The 19,128-nt window shown below is 38.8% G+C and overlaps 1 protein-coding gene across 4 annotated transcripts in view; it reads left to right on the top strand.

Annotated features, from left to right (window-relative positions):
- Ghr (growth hormone receptor) overlaps nucleotides 1–19,128 on the top strand; it is a 253,932-nt gene that overhangs the window by 209,908 nt on the left and 24,896 nt on the right. For all 4 annotated transcript variants that reach the window (XM_021182903.2, XM_029469879.1, XM_029469880.1 and 1 more), the window contains exons 4-5: nucleotides 15,583–15,712; nucleotides 16,654–16,677. In XM_021182903.2, the coding sequence (XP_021038562.1) occupies nucleotides 15,583–15,712; nucleotides 16,654–16,677 (154 nt within the window). The remainder of the gene's footprint in view (nucleotides 1–15,582; nucleotides 15,713–16,653; nucleotides 16,678–19,128) is intronic.

Here is a 19,128-nt window from a genome sequence, read left to right as displayed (position 1 = left end):
GAGAGAGAGAGAGAGAGAGAGAGAGAGTTAAACCTAGTTCTCCCTTCCTCCCTCTTTGTTGAGGATCTGAGTTTTTGTAACCACTTTGGAAATTGTGTGAAATTTCAGAAAAATTGAACTACAATATGATCCAGCCCTACTGCTCCAGCAACAAACATGAGTGAATCTGAGTTGGCATATTACTTCTACACATTCATGTATATCACTGTTTTGCTCAGAATAGCCAAAATATAATCAGCCTCAATGCTCATCCCAGAAGAATGGTATAAGTTCATTATTCTTTCTAGCCTAAATAATGAACATACATCATTTACAAAAGAGAGGTGATATTGGAAATTGTTATATCAGACAAAATAATCCAAGCTCAGAAAGACAAATATCACATTTTCTCTAATACACAAAATCTACAAAATATATGTAAATAAAATATATAAATGTATATGTGATAATAAAGTAAAGTAGTATAAGGGAGAGGCATATATGTAATAGATGTAAAGATACATATATAATAATAAAGTAGAGGGGAATGAAGGAGGCAGATATGAATATATATAAACATATAAATGTACATACATGATAATAATACAGAATGAGTATGAGGAGGCAGATGTGCATATTACAGCCATAAACTCCAAGGTGATCTTAAAATCTGAAGGACTATAGGTCTAAATTGGAATAAGAAGTGAACCATTTAAATCTGTGACATTGGGATTTTGCTGAGAAAGAAGCAAAGCTGTGGAATAAGGGGAAAGATAGCAGTAATGAGTTTCACCTAATATTTTTGCCTCACTACAAAAGACCCAGAGAGTAAGCCCAGGAGGATTTCAGGGATGTTGACAAAGTTTGAGGCCTTATGGTTAGATAAAGACACCACACAGTACACTTGTTCTCCTAACTTGCCTCATCCGAAGCAGAGGCTCTAATTATTTGTAGCTGTTGGATCTTAAATTACATTCAAAACCCATACAACCTCATTTCTCATCTTTGCATTGTATTCTCAGCAACTTGCAAGTATCAAGAATGCCAGAGAATCTCCATGTTCTCCAGGCTGGGCTTAATTGTAAGTGGATATTCAGTGAAATATGAAAATAAAAGTGAGGTTTCACTGTGTGCTCACCTGCTGTCAGGAGAAAAATCTGAACACAGCATCATTCAGGCCAAACGATGGGTTTCTGTCTTGGATAGACCTCTGGACACTCTGGGACATGTGGGTCTGCTCTCATTTTCTCCTCTCTGCTCTTCCAGCTCTACCTCATCCCCTTTTTTAATCTTCCCAATAACTTGGAGGAGAACTACTATAAAAAAGATGGATGTTATTTTTTGCTAAAATAGAAAAGCCATGTATTTGATAACCTTTGCTCTCGTCTCACTTCCATGTGATATCCCTGGGCTAAGTCTATAGTATATTTGCCTCATTCTTATATTAAACTTCTGGCTCAAAAGCAATCCCATAGACACAAAATATAAATACACCATCTTAAATTCTTTGAAATATTTTGGGCATGATTCACTGTAGTCTGTATTTAGGGATATGTAGATGCTGCTTTTTTTTCTACTTCATAAACCAGAAGATTTGGAATGCTAGAAGAAAATTTACAATTTGAACTTGATGGATTGCTCACTATAAAAATTAAGTGAGATATTTCCTTTATCCCACTTTTTAAAAGATTAAATGAAAGTACAACAATTTATATCACAGTATTTGTGACGATTATAGTAAATTATGACCTTTCAAATGTTTATGTCTTGAACTTGAGGTTTGGGGCCTTTAAAAATAAATCTGGCATAGAAGCTATAGTATAAATTTCAAAATTACAGACTACATATCATGGGGTTGACAATCTCTTGTGGTACAGCTGAAAAATCAGATGGAATCTCTGGGCTTATTTTAAAGACCATGCCTTTATCCTTCCTCAATTTCTTGCCCTATGATTTCAAGGACCTAACATATATGTCTTAGTATCATGCCTATCACAGAGTCTGAAGTAAGTTGCTACATCAAGAAAACACTGAGGTATTCTAAAAGATAAAACACCAGCAGAGCTGTTATCTGACCAAAACTTGTAAGAAGTTTTGTAAATGTTGAAAGGAACAAGAAAGAAAATTCACCTCCAGACTCGCCATTTGAAAATGCTTTTCAGGGCTGGAGAGATGGCTCAGCAGTTAAGAGTACTGACTGCTCTTCCGAAGGTCCTGAGTTCAAATCCCGGCAAGCACATGGTGGCTATTTTCCATATCTAACAGAAGTCTAGAATAGTGCAGGGAAGAAAAGTAGTTTGTCCAAAGCATTGCAGCTAAGAGATCCTGATATGTGATTCAATCTCAGACATTCAAACTCAGGGATTTGTACACACGCACACTGGGACACACACACACACTCAGGCACACACACACACAGTCCTTCACTACCATGGACCACAGCCTCTTTACCTGCTCTTGCTGTAGAAATTGTCCTCTAAACTCACAGAGTGTTAGGAAGAAGCTGAGAATGAGAGCCTTGAGGTAGAACTTCCTAGGCATGGTGCCCCCATCTTTGAGTCTGCTTTTCACATATTTACCAAGGTCTTCAAACCAGCCCCCCTCTTTGGTACTCTTGATAAGAGAACTGACCAAGATAACACACCAGTAGGATCGTCACTGTAACTGATTAATTATAGCCCATTATCTGTTATCTGGGGATAAAAATTAGAACTTTAGGGTACAGATAATGGTAGCCAAATTTCCTAGGTAAGGGGTGATAAACATTAGTTAAACATGTAGTATTTGGAGCTTCCCTAATAATTCTCTATGGTTACTCTTGCTATACCAATTTCATTTATCTGGAAGAAATTGATGCTATGAAGAGAAGACCAGTTTACTAATATCAAAAAGGAAGGTTTCACACTCAGGGTATACTTGCCCAGAACCTCGGTTCCTTCCCTGCAATTTTAAACCCAGCTTTGTTCATGCAGTCCTCATTGGTGGGTGAAGAAACATGAATAAAAGTCACAGGAGAAACAGTACTACTGACCATGCAAAATGTCTTCATGGGCATGCTAGCTAATGTGACTTAGCTGCATAGGCACAGGGAATAGCAACCGCACTTTGCCTCAGTGCTCAGACAGGCCTGAATCTGTAAATAAAGTTACCTGAGAAAGTACCGCATGAGAAGAGACCACCCAGGACACCTGTGTTGTATTAGTGTCAGAAGTGGCCACTGTGGCTCTGAATGCAAAGACACTGCTCTTAAGTCAGTACTGGATCATTACTGTCCACTGGGAGGAGGGAGGGGAAGGCATTAAGCGTTCTCTGTCGGTGGAAATATGAAAATCAGCAGCTGATCTGAACATTTGCTGCTGTTGACATTCTATAAAATTTCCCCTGAGACAAGAACTCTGTGTTCCAATCCAAATTAAGTGACTATTTCCTGTTTGTTGACCTACAGCTTCAAGGTTACTAAGTCATCAGCTTAGAAAGGTTCATTATTCCCCTCTGTTCCAACAAAACACTGGATTCTATTAATGGTTCAAGTAAATAGCTTATATTCTCTTCCCTACATTAGCTATTCCCTCTCTTTTACAAAGCAGTTGAATCCCAATGAAAATGAGTAAGACATTCAACCTCTCAAAGACTTAAATCCATATCTGTAAATGGAAATAATAGTGACTCCTCTTGCAGTTGTCTTGAACTGAGTTGTCCTGTGTTGTCTTTGATGTTTCTGCTTCTGACACCCAGCTGCCTGTAGGAAATACCTGGTTCCTGTGTAGGCAGACACATCTCAAAGACACATAGGTCTTTTTCAAAGGAAGGATTCCAATTCCACAGTTTCATATCCTGAATAGCCACACATTGGTTTGTATCCTACATCTCACATCATAAAGTGAGTTCAATTGCCATTCAAGTGTGAGTGTCTGCTGCCCTGATTCCAGAAGAGAAGCCTCTGAACTTGACTCTTCTCATTTTTCAACTACCAGACTGCACACTCTGCCTGAGAATTGAGACCTAGAACCATAAAAATCAAGACGAAGGATTAAAATCAAAGATGCCTGGGCTAGCAATTCAATAGATCTGGGGTAGAGCCCACATGCCCAGTGATGATCAAGCAAACTCCTTTGCTGGCACTGGCATAGAATTCATCAATCCATATGCCAAGCATTTGCTCACAGGAAGGGGATAGACCTTCTCTAGTACAGTTTATATAAACTATTACTACAAACAACTTAGCTCTACAAAGAAAGGAACGGTGCTGGTTGTGTTGGCACACATCTTTAATCTCAGCCCTCAAGAGGCAGAGGCACAGAGACTTTTGAGAGTTTGAGCCCAGCCTGGTCTACATGGTGAGTTATGGGCCATCCAGAGATGCAGAGCAAGAGCCTCCCCCACAGAAAGGAAGGAAAGAATGGAGGGAGGCAAAGGGAGAGAAAAGAATGAACCAAAAGACAGTCTGTCACAGGAAAATCATCAGAGCCAGAGAAGCCTCTCATCTGAACGGAAAACTCTCCATGTGTCCACCTCATATAGCAAACTGATTTCTCCACACTTGTGCACAACTTTTACTTAAGTCATTCCTTATATAGCACAAAATACTGGAGACAATTTTAAGAGTTATTTTGCTTAATTTGGAAGATGTAATGTTAAGAAAAGTATTGGCTCACTCTAGAGTATTGCTTTCTTCGGCTATCTGCTCCCTTCCTTTCCACATAGCTACATTTTATCTGATTGGCAGGTAACTCCTTTGTAAAGTTCCTGCAACTCTGCTTCCAACAGAGTAGTCTTTAAAGAGGAAGGCATCTGGAGCGTTAAAACGGAATAAAAATCTCAACTCTTTATCTTGGACCTTTGCACAAAAGTGTATAGCTGGCAACATCAGGGGAAATATGGAAGCCAAAGAGAATAAAATGGAAGTGTTTAAATAACAAACTGACAGTTTATTTTCTGTAGAGATGCTATCGTTTCTATATGGTGTGTCTCCAAAAATATTCATGTCAGAAACTTGGTCCCAGTGTGGCAGTATTGTGAGGTGGTGGGACTTTAAGAGGCTGTGTTTAGAAAATGGGTCCTAGATTATTGGGAAACTTAGCTTTGGAAGGGATTAATATAGTTCTTAGCAAATCACAATTCATTCACAAGAAAGATATTCTTTAAAAACATGTAACACAAACTACTTAGTCCCTCTGACTTCCTGTGTTACCATGAGATCTCTCTCACCACACTCTCAACCTTCCGTTGCCCCTCACCAAAGACAAACTGAAGCCAAAAGGCTTGATCTTGAGTCTCAGAACTGCAAAATAAATAAATGTCTTTTCTTTATAAGTTCCTCAGCATCAGATAGTTCTTAATGGTAATGGAAAGTGGACTAATTCAGAAGACTGAGAGTCTAGGTCTTTTGCTTCATTTTACTTATTTATTTATAAATATATTAAGCTGTCTCAAGTCATAAAAATCTGGATTCTATAGGCCATTAGTATCATAGTCATATAGCCAGTTTGCATGTTCACATGCTTACACGTTTCTTACACATACATAGTACTCTATTTTCTTTATCATAGGTCATACATAAAAATAAATTTACAGGATAGGATATAACTCAGTGGTAGAGAGCTTTCTTAGCTTCTACACAGGCTCTGAATTCAACACATGTCACTATAATCTATATGCATATGTATATATATACATGTTTAAATTTTATATATAGCTGAATCAAATGATATTCTAAAACGTGTTTAATATTTATTAGAGCAGAATGCTTCTTGAAATATACTTTAAACAAGTTTACTTATTTAGGAAGAGATAATTCTCATTTAGTGGTTTATAAAACAGGAATTTGAAGGCAGGGTCTATATCTGGTTTATCAACATGTTATTTTAAAGGTGTTGCAGTACACATCAAATTAGAGGTTCATCCATAACAAGAATAGAAGTTAATCTCTGTTCCAGTAGTCTTCAGAGTCTGTCCTGATTGGGAGGCTACCGTCCATTGGATTTGCTTGGAGCAACTGAGAGCTTGTTCTAAGGCTATGAAGAGCATGCCATCGGCTGCATTCTGATCAGTGAGACAACATTATCAGCTCATCTTTGATTTGAAATTTCTTTATATGAATCTTTTAAGCCACTTCTTTATTACAAGACAATTATAGCTGAGCTACATCTTTTCAGTCCATATAGCCTTTAAATTAGCCAAGAAGAGCCTGAAAAACTTCTGCAATGCCAAGAGATGAGGGATGAATTTATGAACAGGCACTGTGAATTGTGACCCTTCCACTCTTTCTGTGAAGTTCCTCCCATAGCATATGTGACATGTGACTCATGTACACGGGCTTAGTGACTCTGTATGGGTCTGATCCGCAGTATTAGAAATAACCAACTGCAACACTAGATAATCTTTTGGATCCCTATGGCTGAATATGTAGATACTAATTTTACTTAATTTAACAAATATCTCTGTTGCCAGGATTCCCCACCAGTCTGCTAACATCTATTTTTCAGCCCTTTGATTCTGGAGCATATCCTGCAACATGCTCCCTTAAACCTGCCCATTCCCTCTCCCTGACTGTTACTCTCCATTCTTTAAATACATAGCCTATTGCCACGCCTCCCCAGGAAACAGCAGCCTGAACAGCTCCAAGCAATCCAAGCTGTAGCTGTCCACCACTAATAGTTTGTAAGGGGCAACCTTTGTAAAGAAAGCTTATGAGAAGAGCTCTAGCTTTGGCGTGCATGTTTGAGAGCATCAAGAAATTAATCCCCTTTCATTAAACCCAAAGACTTAGTTTCATTTTGTTTCCAGTCTGCCTGTCTATTGACGGTGTACCTAAATACCTATTTGCTGCCACCTAGTGTATTGAAATAGAGTGACATCTGAAATTTGAATTCATTGGATGCTGGAACATAACTTACTATTCAGAATGACTCTTCATTTTGATTTCTCATAAGCTTCCACTTTATCACTGTGACCTAAAAATCATCATAATTTTCTGTCATACAGTCTAGGGGCTCAAGAGCAAGCCAAGCCCTGAAAATGGTACCCTTGGATATTAATTACGCTTTGCAACTTTTGGGTACATAATAAGCACAGAACAACAGAAACCATGCTTTTTACTTCATAGAGGCAGTAGAACACACTATCACTCTTTACCAACCACAGGATCATTGGAATTTCGGTCCCTCTTTAGATAGCATCTTTTTCTGCTTGTGGTAAAATGGAATGGCAAGTCTGGCTACCTTCAAGCTCTAAGAATCTATGACTCTAAATAAGCCAAAGCCATGTCCCAGAAGACAGTTCTGTGCCTGTATGAATGTCATTTCTATGAGAATATGAATGTCATTTCTATGAGATAGAAGTGAGCAGAGCTCCTGACTTGGAAAAGGAAGGACCAAATGCAGGCAGTGAGTTTATTCTTGAGAGCTGTCCCTGGACTGTTGTCCACCAATATATAGGCCATATATATATATATATATATATATATATATATATATATATATATATATCCAGCCTCCTGACCTCTCAAGGAAATTTAGAAGTAAGTTCCTGTAAATAACCTATTTCCCAAGCTAGCTTAGAATGTTGCATCCCCTTTATTTAAACAACACTACAGTGTTTTCAGTATATGTTACAATGTTTCATTTGGGGTTCTTATGACTCTTATTTTCTCCATCAGTCAGAAGGTTTTTTCATTCTGGGACATCTTCAGTTTCTCATTTCTGTGAAAATAAATCTGGCACATCCTGAAGGCATTGCATATGTTTCTCATAATTATGATGTTTTCCCATTTATTTTACATACATGGAGTAAAAGGTTAAATATAAGGTGTTTTCAGATTGTGTCCACAGCACTTAGTCTCTAGCCTTGGTCTCTACAGCTATCTAGCAGCTCATAGATGCTTATAACTCTTTGAACTTAATGCCAAGAAGGAAAAATCCTACAGCATACCATATGGGGAGAAGAACTTTGAAGTGAGAAAATTGTGGTTTCATGTTCCAGCTTTACCATTTACTGCATCTGTGTTTTGTCAAGAAATTATCTGACCTCTCAGAAGCAGCCCCTTAGCTATAAGTTAGGATCACAACACTAACACACAATATTTTATACACAGAAGTGTGTGTATGAAATGACAAAGCACATGCTAGGAGTATGGCATACAGTCGGAACCTAATCTCTTCTAGAATACTTTTACACAATGCTTCAGTAAATATTCTGCTTATATTCAAAGTCAGGGGATAGGGTAAGACAGAAGAGATGACTCAGTTGACAAAGTACTTGCCATGCAAGTGTGAGAGCTCAATTCAGACTTCCAGAACCCATGGTGCAACAGCATGTATCTCCAATACTCCAGAGCTCATGGATCATCTCTCTTGGTATAGGCAATTATGAAGAACAAAGAAATGTGTCTCAAACAAGGCAGAAGGTGAGACCCAACAATGAAGCTTGTCCTCTGATTTCCATACACATACACCATAAAATGTGCATACCTACAACACACACACATACACACACACACACATACACACACACAAATAGCATGCATATACTTTACACAAAAATATTTTTCAATTACTCAAGTTAAAAGTAATCAGAATAGTTTTGTAATCCTGTGATACATTTCCATTCAGAAGCTATTATCACCAAATGTGATTCTGTTGCCCAAGATGTAAATTCTGGGAATGTGGAGAGACATGGCCGTCATGCAAAGAATGCTCCTAGCATCTACTAGGCAGAGGGTAGGAATGATGTTAAATATTTCAAATGCATAATAAGGCACTGGGAACATGGATTACCTAGTCTAAAATACCCAAAGTGCAGAGGTGTAAAAAGTTCTGTTGGATTCTAGACACTTAATATGGAAATTCTAAGTAGACAAATAGAAAAAAAAAAAGCTTCCATTTTGGTTAGCTATGAGGAGTTTCACCTTGCCAAGGATTCATATTTTAATTATGAAGTATTTTTATTTTAATTTTAATTATGAGGACTAAGATCAAGTAAAGTTTTGCTGTTTTTCCTTAAAGGTCAATTTGCAGCTGTATCTAGATCTACTAAAGCACTAGAAATAGTGTGTAGCTCTCCTCAGTCCTGGTAGTAGTCCACAAGTCAAGTACTCAGTGTAATTCACATCTCAGTGACTATAAAGAATAAGGACTATAATTCTGCTAGCAAGTTGTACATTTGAGAATCAATCTCAAATCCCACTAGTTTCCAAGCTCATATTTCCATGGCTATATTAATGCTGTGATCTATGGGCAGTTGTAACTCTCTGCCAAAGCTTACCACAACTCTTCTCTCTGGACTCACACAGAGCTGAAGCCTGAGAGTCAGCCTTGCTCCCAGGATCTGTTTCCAAGACTCTTACACTAACTTCCGTGACTCAGCAACTTACACAGTGGGACTCTTAGCTGAACTCTTGTAGTGTATTAAAAACTACAATGGGAGAAACCCTGGAACACAGCTGTGAGCTCACATGTCCACTCCATGCCAGTGGAAGTCAAGACCTGATCTATTTGAGAGGTGCCAAACCAATCATGGACAGCAGAGAGTCATGCTGACCCTGTTGCCATCCTCTGAGAGCTACAGAAGCAGTTTTGCATCTTCATTACATGGAATTGTGCCCCCCACACCCCGCTTCCCCAGGATTCAGTACATGCTGCTTCACTTTGCTAATGCAATCCCTATTTGGCATGTTTTCCCCCAAGACTCGGTATCTGAAGGGCCTTTCAGCATAAACACTTGAGAAACCCATTGTTGTGCTAGTGTAATATAGAAGCTCATTGTTCTATTCAGTGATCCTCAACACATCACAATCACCTGGAGCATTTCAACAATGCTCAGGCATCACCCTAATCTAATTAAATTAGTCCTCCAAGGTATTCTTTTTAATATTCCAAGTGATCATAATATGCTGCCAGAACTTAGACCCACTAGTCCAATTGGAAAGAGTTAGCACGAAGGTACCCAATCCACAGATCTCAATCTTTTTTCTTTTCTTTTCTTTTGAGATTATAATATGGCTACAAAATTTCTCCCTTCCATTTCCACCCCGCCAAACCCTCTCATATGCCCCTCTTCACTCTCCTTCAAATTCATGACCTCATTTTTCATTAATCATTATTGCATGTATATATGTATTTATACATATATGCATATACATACACACACGTACATTTCTAAATATAGCCTGTTCAGTCTGTATAATGTTACTTGTATGTGTGTTTTCAGGGCTGACTCTTTGACATTAGATAGTCAATTGATGTGCTTTTCTCTGGAGACAATCACTTCTCCCACTCCAAGATTTCTTCAGTCACCTATAGTTCTTTGTATAGGGTTGAAGATTCGTGGGCTCTTCCCTCATCCGCTTTGGCATGTCTGTTGTTCAGTTCATGTTTTGGTCATATTGGTAATAAGACATTGTGGGTATATTTTCTAACATCCCTAGGAGACACAATCTCACAGAAAACTCCCTGATCCTCTGGACCCTACAGTACTCCCAACCCCTCCTCTGCAATGTTCTCTGAGTCTTAGGTGTGGAGGTATTTTATAGATATATTTATTGGGATTGGACTCTACAATTGTATTTTGATTGGCTGTGGTTTTTCTGAAGTAGTCTTGATCTGTTGGCCAGGAGTAAAGACGACATTTATCTATGTATGTTTATACACAGTAAGGACAAATGTTTTATAGATTGGTGTTAGAGATTATGATGGTTTAGTAAAGAAGTAGTTGTAGATTCTCCACTAACAATCATGACTTCATTAGCACTGAAAATTCCAATATCAACCATGGTTTCCCTCTTGTTGAGTGGGTCTTAAATTCAAGAGAGAGCCGTTGGTTATCACTAAAGTATGTGTGCTACTACTGCACCAAAGTCATTGCCCCAGACTAGTTATTGATGTGGCTCATGGGTGTCACAGCTAGGTAGAAATATTGGTTGCCACCATCCTTTTCAGGTTTGCATGATGCCTTCTGCTATAGTGAAATCTAGTCCCATCAGTCTCAATCTTAATATGCAGAGACAGATGGTCAGAGCATGCTAGAATAATGATCTTAGTCTAGTAGATACATGGGTAAACAAACCTAACTCTAACATAACACTTACTGATGATGTTTGGTTAGTAAATTCATCTGCTTGTTTTTCATCTCAGGAAACTAGATAGAACTGCTTACTCCTTCCTTCCTTTTCTTTGAAACCTTCCTCTAGCCTTGGTATACTGAGGTCACAATCCTCATAGAATCCCTTCAGTTCTTAGTAACCATTTCTTTCTCTGATTTACTAAAGCAATCATTGTTTTATAATATGTGCATACCTTATTTTTATCTGCAGCCCATTAACTCTTCAAAATCAGAATTCAGGTACAATGTTATTTTTGTGTTTCTTAGTGCAACTTAAGAGTGCCAGCAAGGCTTCATAAATGCTTCTAAATTAAATGAAACATTGAATATCTGACATGAATTGCCCAAGACTATCCTATGGAAATAAAAATGCAAAATATTTTTCTTTGTTGAACAACAACAAAATTTAGATAAGCTATGGAGTAGGAGAGATTGAAGCTATAGATATTTGTGTGTTTATTTCATTCTATGTGCATATATTTGAATTTTAGAAAAGTATTCTGTACTCTCATGCTGTAGCTTATTTGGAACAAGGCAGGACTGATATCAGTTCAGACTTTTGTTTGCCATGCCCATTGTCCTATGCATTGTTCACATCTCTAATAGATGCCAGCATCACCTCTCTACCAAGCCATAATGTCTCCAGTCATTGCCAAATGTCTAATGGAAAGGAAACAAAACCTTACTTGAGAACTCTTGGCTGAGGACAATGATGTGTCACCTAGCAGCACGTAGCACCAGTATATACCTGAGTATTTTAAGGATGATATTAGTGGTACACACATAAGAGAATGCAATTCACTGTGTTCTTTGAAATACACTTTTAAGGATTAGAAGGAAACTATTTTCTTTTCTGTGATTTAGAGGACATATCTATGAAATGTATCACTGTATTTGCCAGGTTGGTCATTCTTTTTATACAATAGAAGTGTGTTGTACACATAAACCAATTTTAAAATATATACATATTTTATACATAAGAACTCAAAAATATAGTGATAGTAATTCCACATAACAGGAGAATATTTGCAGGGCAGAAATTACTAAGAAACAGTAACTAATAGTTTTTCCCTCTCAGAGGTGAACCCAACCTCTCTATGTAAAATGTTCTGTCTTGTTTGCCATAATCCTTGGACTAAATATGCTACTTAAGGAAGTAAAGATTATTAATCTACTGACTACCCATAAGTAATTGCTCAGTGATTGTTGAGCAATGCACAAATGAATGGAACCCAACCCTAAAACCAAAATCTTTTAGTGTGTTATCTTACTTAATTTTTTGTTGATGTGATAAAAATACTCTTAACAGTAGCAACTTGAGAAAGAAAGGGTTTATTTTACCTCATAAAAAGGAGTCACAGTCCAGCATTATATGGAAACCAAGCCACAAGAACTTGAAACAGCCAGTCACATCGGTAGTAAGAGCTGAGCAGAGAGACAGTAAATGCATACTCGTGCTCTTCTTACTGCCTTCCTTCACTCTTACATGTTCTAACCAGGAAATGGTGCCACTCACAGTGGACAAGTCTTCCCACTTCAACTAACATAATCAGGATAGTCTCCCACAGACATGCCACACAGACCAAGCTAATATAGACAGTTCTCAATGAGACCCTTTCCAGGTGATATTAGATTATGCTGACATAAACTAACATCACATGTGCTCACTACAAAAGTGTGCTCATTGCATTTGGAACTGTGTCTCTGACTCTTTTGCCTGCTCTTGGGACTCTTTTCCTCCTATTGGTTTGCTTTGTCCAGCCTTGATAGGAGGGCTTTTTCCTTGTCTTATTGTTATCTTGTTTTGTCCTATTTGGCTCTTGGCTCTTGGAGGCCTGCTCTTTTCTGAAGAGAAAATGGAGCAGGAGTGGATCTGAGGCAAAGGGAATATGAGGGGGATCCAGGAGGAGTGGAGGGAGGGAAACCTGTAATTTAGCTATATTGTATGAGAGAAGAATGTATTTTTGATACGGTTTTTAAAAGAGAAAGATGAGGTTATATATAAAAGGGTATATCATTGTCATTCAGAATTAATGTTCTCAAACAAAAAAACAGAGTCAGGGCTCATTTGCCCACTGCTTTCCTCTAGCAATAAGGCCCCCTCTAACTTCAGATTCCAAGTTTTCAGTGCTGTCAACTTGATTTTGCAAAGGCATTGCTATACAGTCAGGCTTGCATTGTAATGTTCCAACACTTCTTTCTCCTGACATTGCTAGCTAAGAACTTGACATATGAAATTCAGACAAGACCCTCCAATGAATAGTTGCAAACAGAATGCCTGCTGACTCTCAGAAAGGAAATTCTGATATGACCTAGTGGCTCCTAAATTAACCGCCAAATGCTACTTATGAAAGCCACTGGGAAACATTTAAAAGTCCAAAATACAAACAAATCATTGACCCATAAATTACCAACTAAACAGAATTTTAAAGGATGGAACATAAGCATCAATATTTACTTAATTCTTCAATAAATTCAAACATGTAAGTTTTATTTCTGTCTGTGGATTTCTTAGCAGGAATTTGAATTTCAAAGGACCTGACAACTCCACATAGAATTGCTTCAGCTAAGTCCCACTGGGGAGCTTTTCATATGGACAAGGGATCGAGCAGTGTTTTTTGTGCAGTGAATTATAAAACTCTGTTCCCAGGACAGTGGAGGCCCAAACTAATAGTAATGGCTTTGGAATTGCAAAAGTGACTACCCAATAGAAGATATCAAGGAATTTTGTTACCTTATAGTTAGTGAACTTCATAACTTCTTGCCTTACATATTTTAAATAGGTTTTTAAAAAACAACTGTATTTTTATTAGCTGTTTTAACAAAATAATTTTACAATCAGATGGTAAGATATCATAGCAACACATCAGGGGCCACAAGCAGGAAACTGTCCAATCTCACAATCAAAGTAAATGCCACAGTTGTCAAATTGTGGACATACTTGCTATGTTCACACAGGGGACTTGGACTGTATAATTTACACATTGTAGTATTAAAATAAGAAATAATTCAGATTCAGCACAAAACGTACATTCTTTGCTACAAATATTAGTCAAATTTGGGACTGTATGAGTCTTTAAAAATCAAAATGGAGCTAAGAAAGTGACGATAACATAACTTATTTACAAGTCTCCAAATTTTCTTGAAAATATCACATGAGAAGTAAGCAAATAGAATTCACCAGCTTTTAGAGCATTTACCAAACTCCAGTGAATATCAATACCTGCATAAAAGTTACCTCACACTGAACTTTGTATAACCAACATCACTTTCTAATTCCAAGATCCTACAGAACATCCCATAGAGCTCTTAATACCCAATGGCTCTCTAGCCCAATGTTTCAAAATCCTTCCATAGTCTTCCCCAAAACATGGTCAGGTTGTCACAGAAATATCCCTCTATGCTGGTAATTATTTGTCTTGGTCAGGGTTTCTATTCCTGCACAAACGTCATGACCAAGAATCAAGTAGGGGAGAAAGGGGTTTATTCAGTCTACACTTCCACATTGCTGTTCATCACCAAAGGAAGTCAGGACTGGAACTCAAGCAGGTCAGGAAGCAGGACCTGATGCAGAAGCCTTGGAGAGATGTTATTTACTGGCTTGCCTACCCTGGCTTGCTCAGCCTGCTTTCTTATAGAACCCAAGACTACCAGACCAGAGATGGTACCACCTGCAATGAGCTATGCCTTCCCCCCTTGATCACTAAATGAGAAAATGCCTTACAGCTGGATCTCATGGAGGCATTTCCTCAAGGGAGGTTACTTTCTCTATGATAACTCCAGTTTGTGTAACGTTAACACACAAAATCAGCCAGTACAGTCAACCTCTGGCCTACACAAACACACACAGATACACACACCCTCATGTACACACACACACACACACACACACACACACACACACACACACACACATCCAAAGAAGAAATGGAAATGACTACCAATGATCTTCCAAGATCTTTTGAGTACAAGCAGTGCTAATGCTAAAATTTCTTCAGAACGTGGAACATCTTCAGTTCCAACACTCATTTGTACAAGTGGGAATTAATCTAGGGTACAAAGGTTGAACTCTTGTGAATTGCAACATTCTTTTCTGGGATGCTACAGTAGATGCTAAGCAATGCCACTGTTAGGCTTAAGCATTCCTCCTTAGGACTTTTCTCCTCTCTGCCTATTATCAGACTTCTAGGCCTAGGCATGTCTTTCATCTTTCAAATGAACTACTTGCCCTCATAACCTTTCCACTAGCTCTGGGTCTTAAACAGGCCCTACAGAATAATGCAGGAAATAAAGTCACAACTTTTTGGCTTCAAAATTGATGACTGACAGTAGAAAGGAATAGCTGCTGAGAAGGTGAGCCCAGAAAAGTGCCTTTCCAGATGTTAGTATCACCTCCCAGAGAGATTGGCTTTATCTCCATAGTTTACACACTTCAGCAGTTATGTTCCTTGGGAATGTCACATGTCCTTCCTCACTCCATGTATGCCTTTTCTTCTTATTCTGCAGGTTCTTCTGGAAAACCTCGATTTACCAAGTGCCGTTCCCCTGAACTGGAGACATTTTCATGCTACTGGACAGAAGGAGATAATCCTGATTTAAAGACCCCAGGATCTATTCAGCTGTACTATGCTAAAAGGTGAAGGCTTCATGCCCTTCTGACTTTGTCCTCCACTGATTTCTCAGTCGGATGGTGTGGAGAGATTCCCATTGAGTGAGAGCATGTGAGCGTGCCTGTGGGCATACATGAGTGTGTGCAGAGGCTTGAGTAATATTTGAACTGAGGAGGTCTCAGGGACCTTTCTAATGTAGTGTGTTAAATTGGGGAAAAGAAGTGAGAAAAACTGTGTGACTATATGAGGGAGAGGCTTTGGAGGCAAAGAAAATCACAGATGCAATGTCCCGGTGGTCGTGTTGGCATGTTTGAGAATCAGAAGAGCCTGAATAGGTGACATGAGACTGAAACTTCAGAAAGTGACATGTGAAGGAGTTAGAGGGCTACCCAGATACTGTAACAATGAGCTTGTAGTCCAGGGAAGACCACTGAATCTTATTTTGTGCTTTAAAAAACTGTGTTTTAAGAGCCTCCAATACTTGGTTTCTCTATAAGAATTAATTAATTACACTAAATGAGGGAACTTGCTCTTTTGTTTTTATCCATGTCGTCTGAGATGACACTTGATGAGGAAGACAAACATCTGGAAACGTGGTCATCACCAGTCGTTAAGTTTCATTCCCTGGCCAAGTCCTCCTTTCCTCTCCTCCCAATGTTACTATGCAGTATCAGCATAATTTACAGGATGCTCTGTGATATTTCAATACATCTATATGATGTGTGATTCTCAAACCAGGACAATTGGCAATTGGTGTATCTATCACTTGAAGCATTTATCATTGTGTGTATGTGTGTGTGTGTGTGTGTGCCAGGGCCACCAAAAATCTTCTCTACTAGATATTTTGAAATACATGATTAATCATTGTCAACTATAATTACCCTACTGTGCTATACAACAAAACATCACCATTTTAAATGTTAGAGTTAAATACTTTCTTGTCTTTCTTTCCTCCATGAACCTCCAGGGAAAGCCAACGACAAGCTGCAAGGTTAGTGAAGACCCTTTGTCTTAGACTTTCATCCAAGGACCTGAGAATGATATGTTCCACTCCGTAGATGATAGGGAAGGGAAGGAAAATGTGGGAGGGCAGTTAGTCCGAGCTAGCCTCCTTCAGTATGTCCTGGCTTCAGTCCTTGCTCAAGGAACAGCCAGCAAATTAGTTAAACTAAGTCTCCTCCATTCTAGGAGTAGTATAATAGGCTTAGTTCACAGCTTCTCAGGTGGAAGAATTCCTGACGCAGTTCATTCTGCATAATTAATCAATCATCAATCAATTAATAAGCAAGACTTTCTTAGTATATAATAATAATTTAAGACAATAATGATATAGAACCCAGATTCCTAAACTATAAAAAGTAATTCCTTATTGCTTATGCTTATTAATAGACTATAAGAACTTTCTAATGCCTATCTGAGTGTTTAATTTACAGACAACAAAAACTTTAAGTGAACAACAAAGACTGACTCTACCCACCTTCTAGTTATGAAAGGCACCACAGACATACCCCTGCCTAAGGCACACAGAGATGAGGTAGTTTGGCACCAAACACACTACTTATTTATCTTGAGGTTGATACTATAAAGAGGTATGGGCCAGTAAAGTAGAGGCAGGCAGGCAGGCAGGCAGGCAGGCAGACAGACAGACAGACAGATCCTCAGATGTGAGCTAAAGTGTTTGGGAACACTTTTTGAAAATGTATGAATTGATTCTGTTATTTCTAATATGAAAAGAGAGAGAAACTCACTAGATGCCATCTTTATACCTTGCTTCGGTAGCTCGGACAGCTTAGAGCCATCAAAACAAATGAGAAGTTTTTCATGCAGGCACCACTGACCAAACCGATCCGAGTAGCAGTGGGATAACATCTTGAATCAGTTCCACTCCAGGAAAATGATTTTTCTACCCTCCTGTCAGTCACCCAACCTAGCTGTGAGCCAAAAGATGAATCCAGAGACACTGAGCCCTCACAGACATCCTTGTCTCTTACTTTCTTCAGTCAGAGCCACAGTATCTGTCTGCAGGCCTCCTCCTCACATCCCAATCTTCCCAGCATCTCTAGTCTGCACTCACCCTGGGAACTAACAAGAAATCTGCTGCAAGTATGACCAGGGGAAAAGAAAATCTCAGACATATGCAAAAGAACATCCTGTTTTAGCTCTAGTGGAACCTAGAATCTCAGGAGAAAAATATTCCCACCTCCCTAAATACCATGAACACAAACAAACTCATGATGAATAATAAACAAACTCATGATGAAGTGCCAAACCAAACTCCCCAAATCAGGATTTTGTGTTTTCTCTACAAAAAAAAAAAAAAAAAACCATAAATACTTTGAATATTCTAGCCTAACCCACAAAAGCCCTCAGCCCTGTTTGTCTGAGAATTGAATGTAAAATCAAGGGTTAGTCTATCAGAATGGGTCTGTACTGATGCATGGGCTCTCGGCACCCAACTACACAGAGACAAAGGCATGGGGGGGACTTCCAACTCTTGTTATTTTGTCTAAGAGTTTGTTCCTAGGCAACTCCTAAAACTATAGAATCATCCTCCCATCCCTCACCCACAACACTACAGCATACTTTAATTCAACACTTATAGTCTGTGGAGGCAGAAAGAACCAGCAGATGTGGTAGTGTGTCTGGGCTGTTTTTGGAATCCAAAGCACACATGAATCTAAGCACATTGGGCTGTCAGCAGGACAGAAAGGCACAGGCCTGCATGTGTTCTGCTTGGACCCAATTCCTAGCCAGGTAAGCTGGCAGAGGAGATGGCCCAGCTTAAGAAAGCAGCTGATTCAAAGCAGTCTCTGAAGCCCTGTGATTGAGATCCTGCCAAATCCAGCCTCTGCACTTGAAGGCAACTGGGTTTGAATGCAAAGCAGAGCTGTGGCAGAAAGAGACTCTGCTAAGTGTGGCAGAGCTTTGGGAAGGCTTCCTGGAGCGAGCTGAAACCTGTAGCATCAGCCTTTCCTTTCACTCCTTGTACCATTTATTTTAACTTAAAAAAAAATTATCATCAGATTTCATCCTAAAGGATTTGAGACTCAGTTCACTGGGATGTAGGGTGTAATCTGTCTCCTTTTTGTTAGGGGAGGTTGGTTAGCTATATCCTTCCCTGAAGTTTATGCCAGTCATAGGTGAGATATAAGTATGGCCTGTAGGTTCAAGGGACTGCAAATGACACAGTAGCCTTGGTGGAAGGATACAGTCATGGTAGTTAACAGTTGGCACCTCTTAGTTGGAATTATTTAATGTTGTGGGCCTGAAATCTCGTTTTATTTTTATGACTTCTCTGTTCCTTATTTTTACTCCAATCCAAACCTTTAGAGAGAAATACTGTTTTCACTCTTCTATTTTTTTTTAATATTTTTATTACATATTTTCCTCAATTACATTTCCAATACTATCCCAAAAGTCCCCCATAGTGCCCCCCACTTCC

Source organism: Mus caroli, chromosome 15 (genome assembly GCF_900094665.2).
Source record: "Mus caroli chromosome 15, CAROLI_EIJ_v1.1, whole genome shotgun sequence".
NCBI classification, from domain to species: Eukaryota; Metazoa; Chordata; class Mammalia; order Rodentia; family Muridae; genus Mus; species Mus caroli.
Note: the sequence above shows the minus strand (reverse complement) of the source record. Positions and strands in the feature narration are given on the sequence as shown.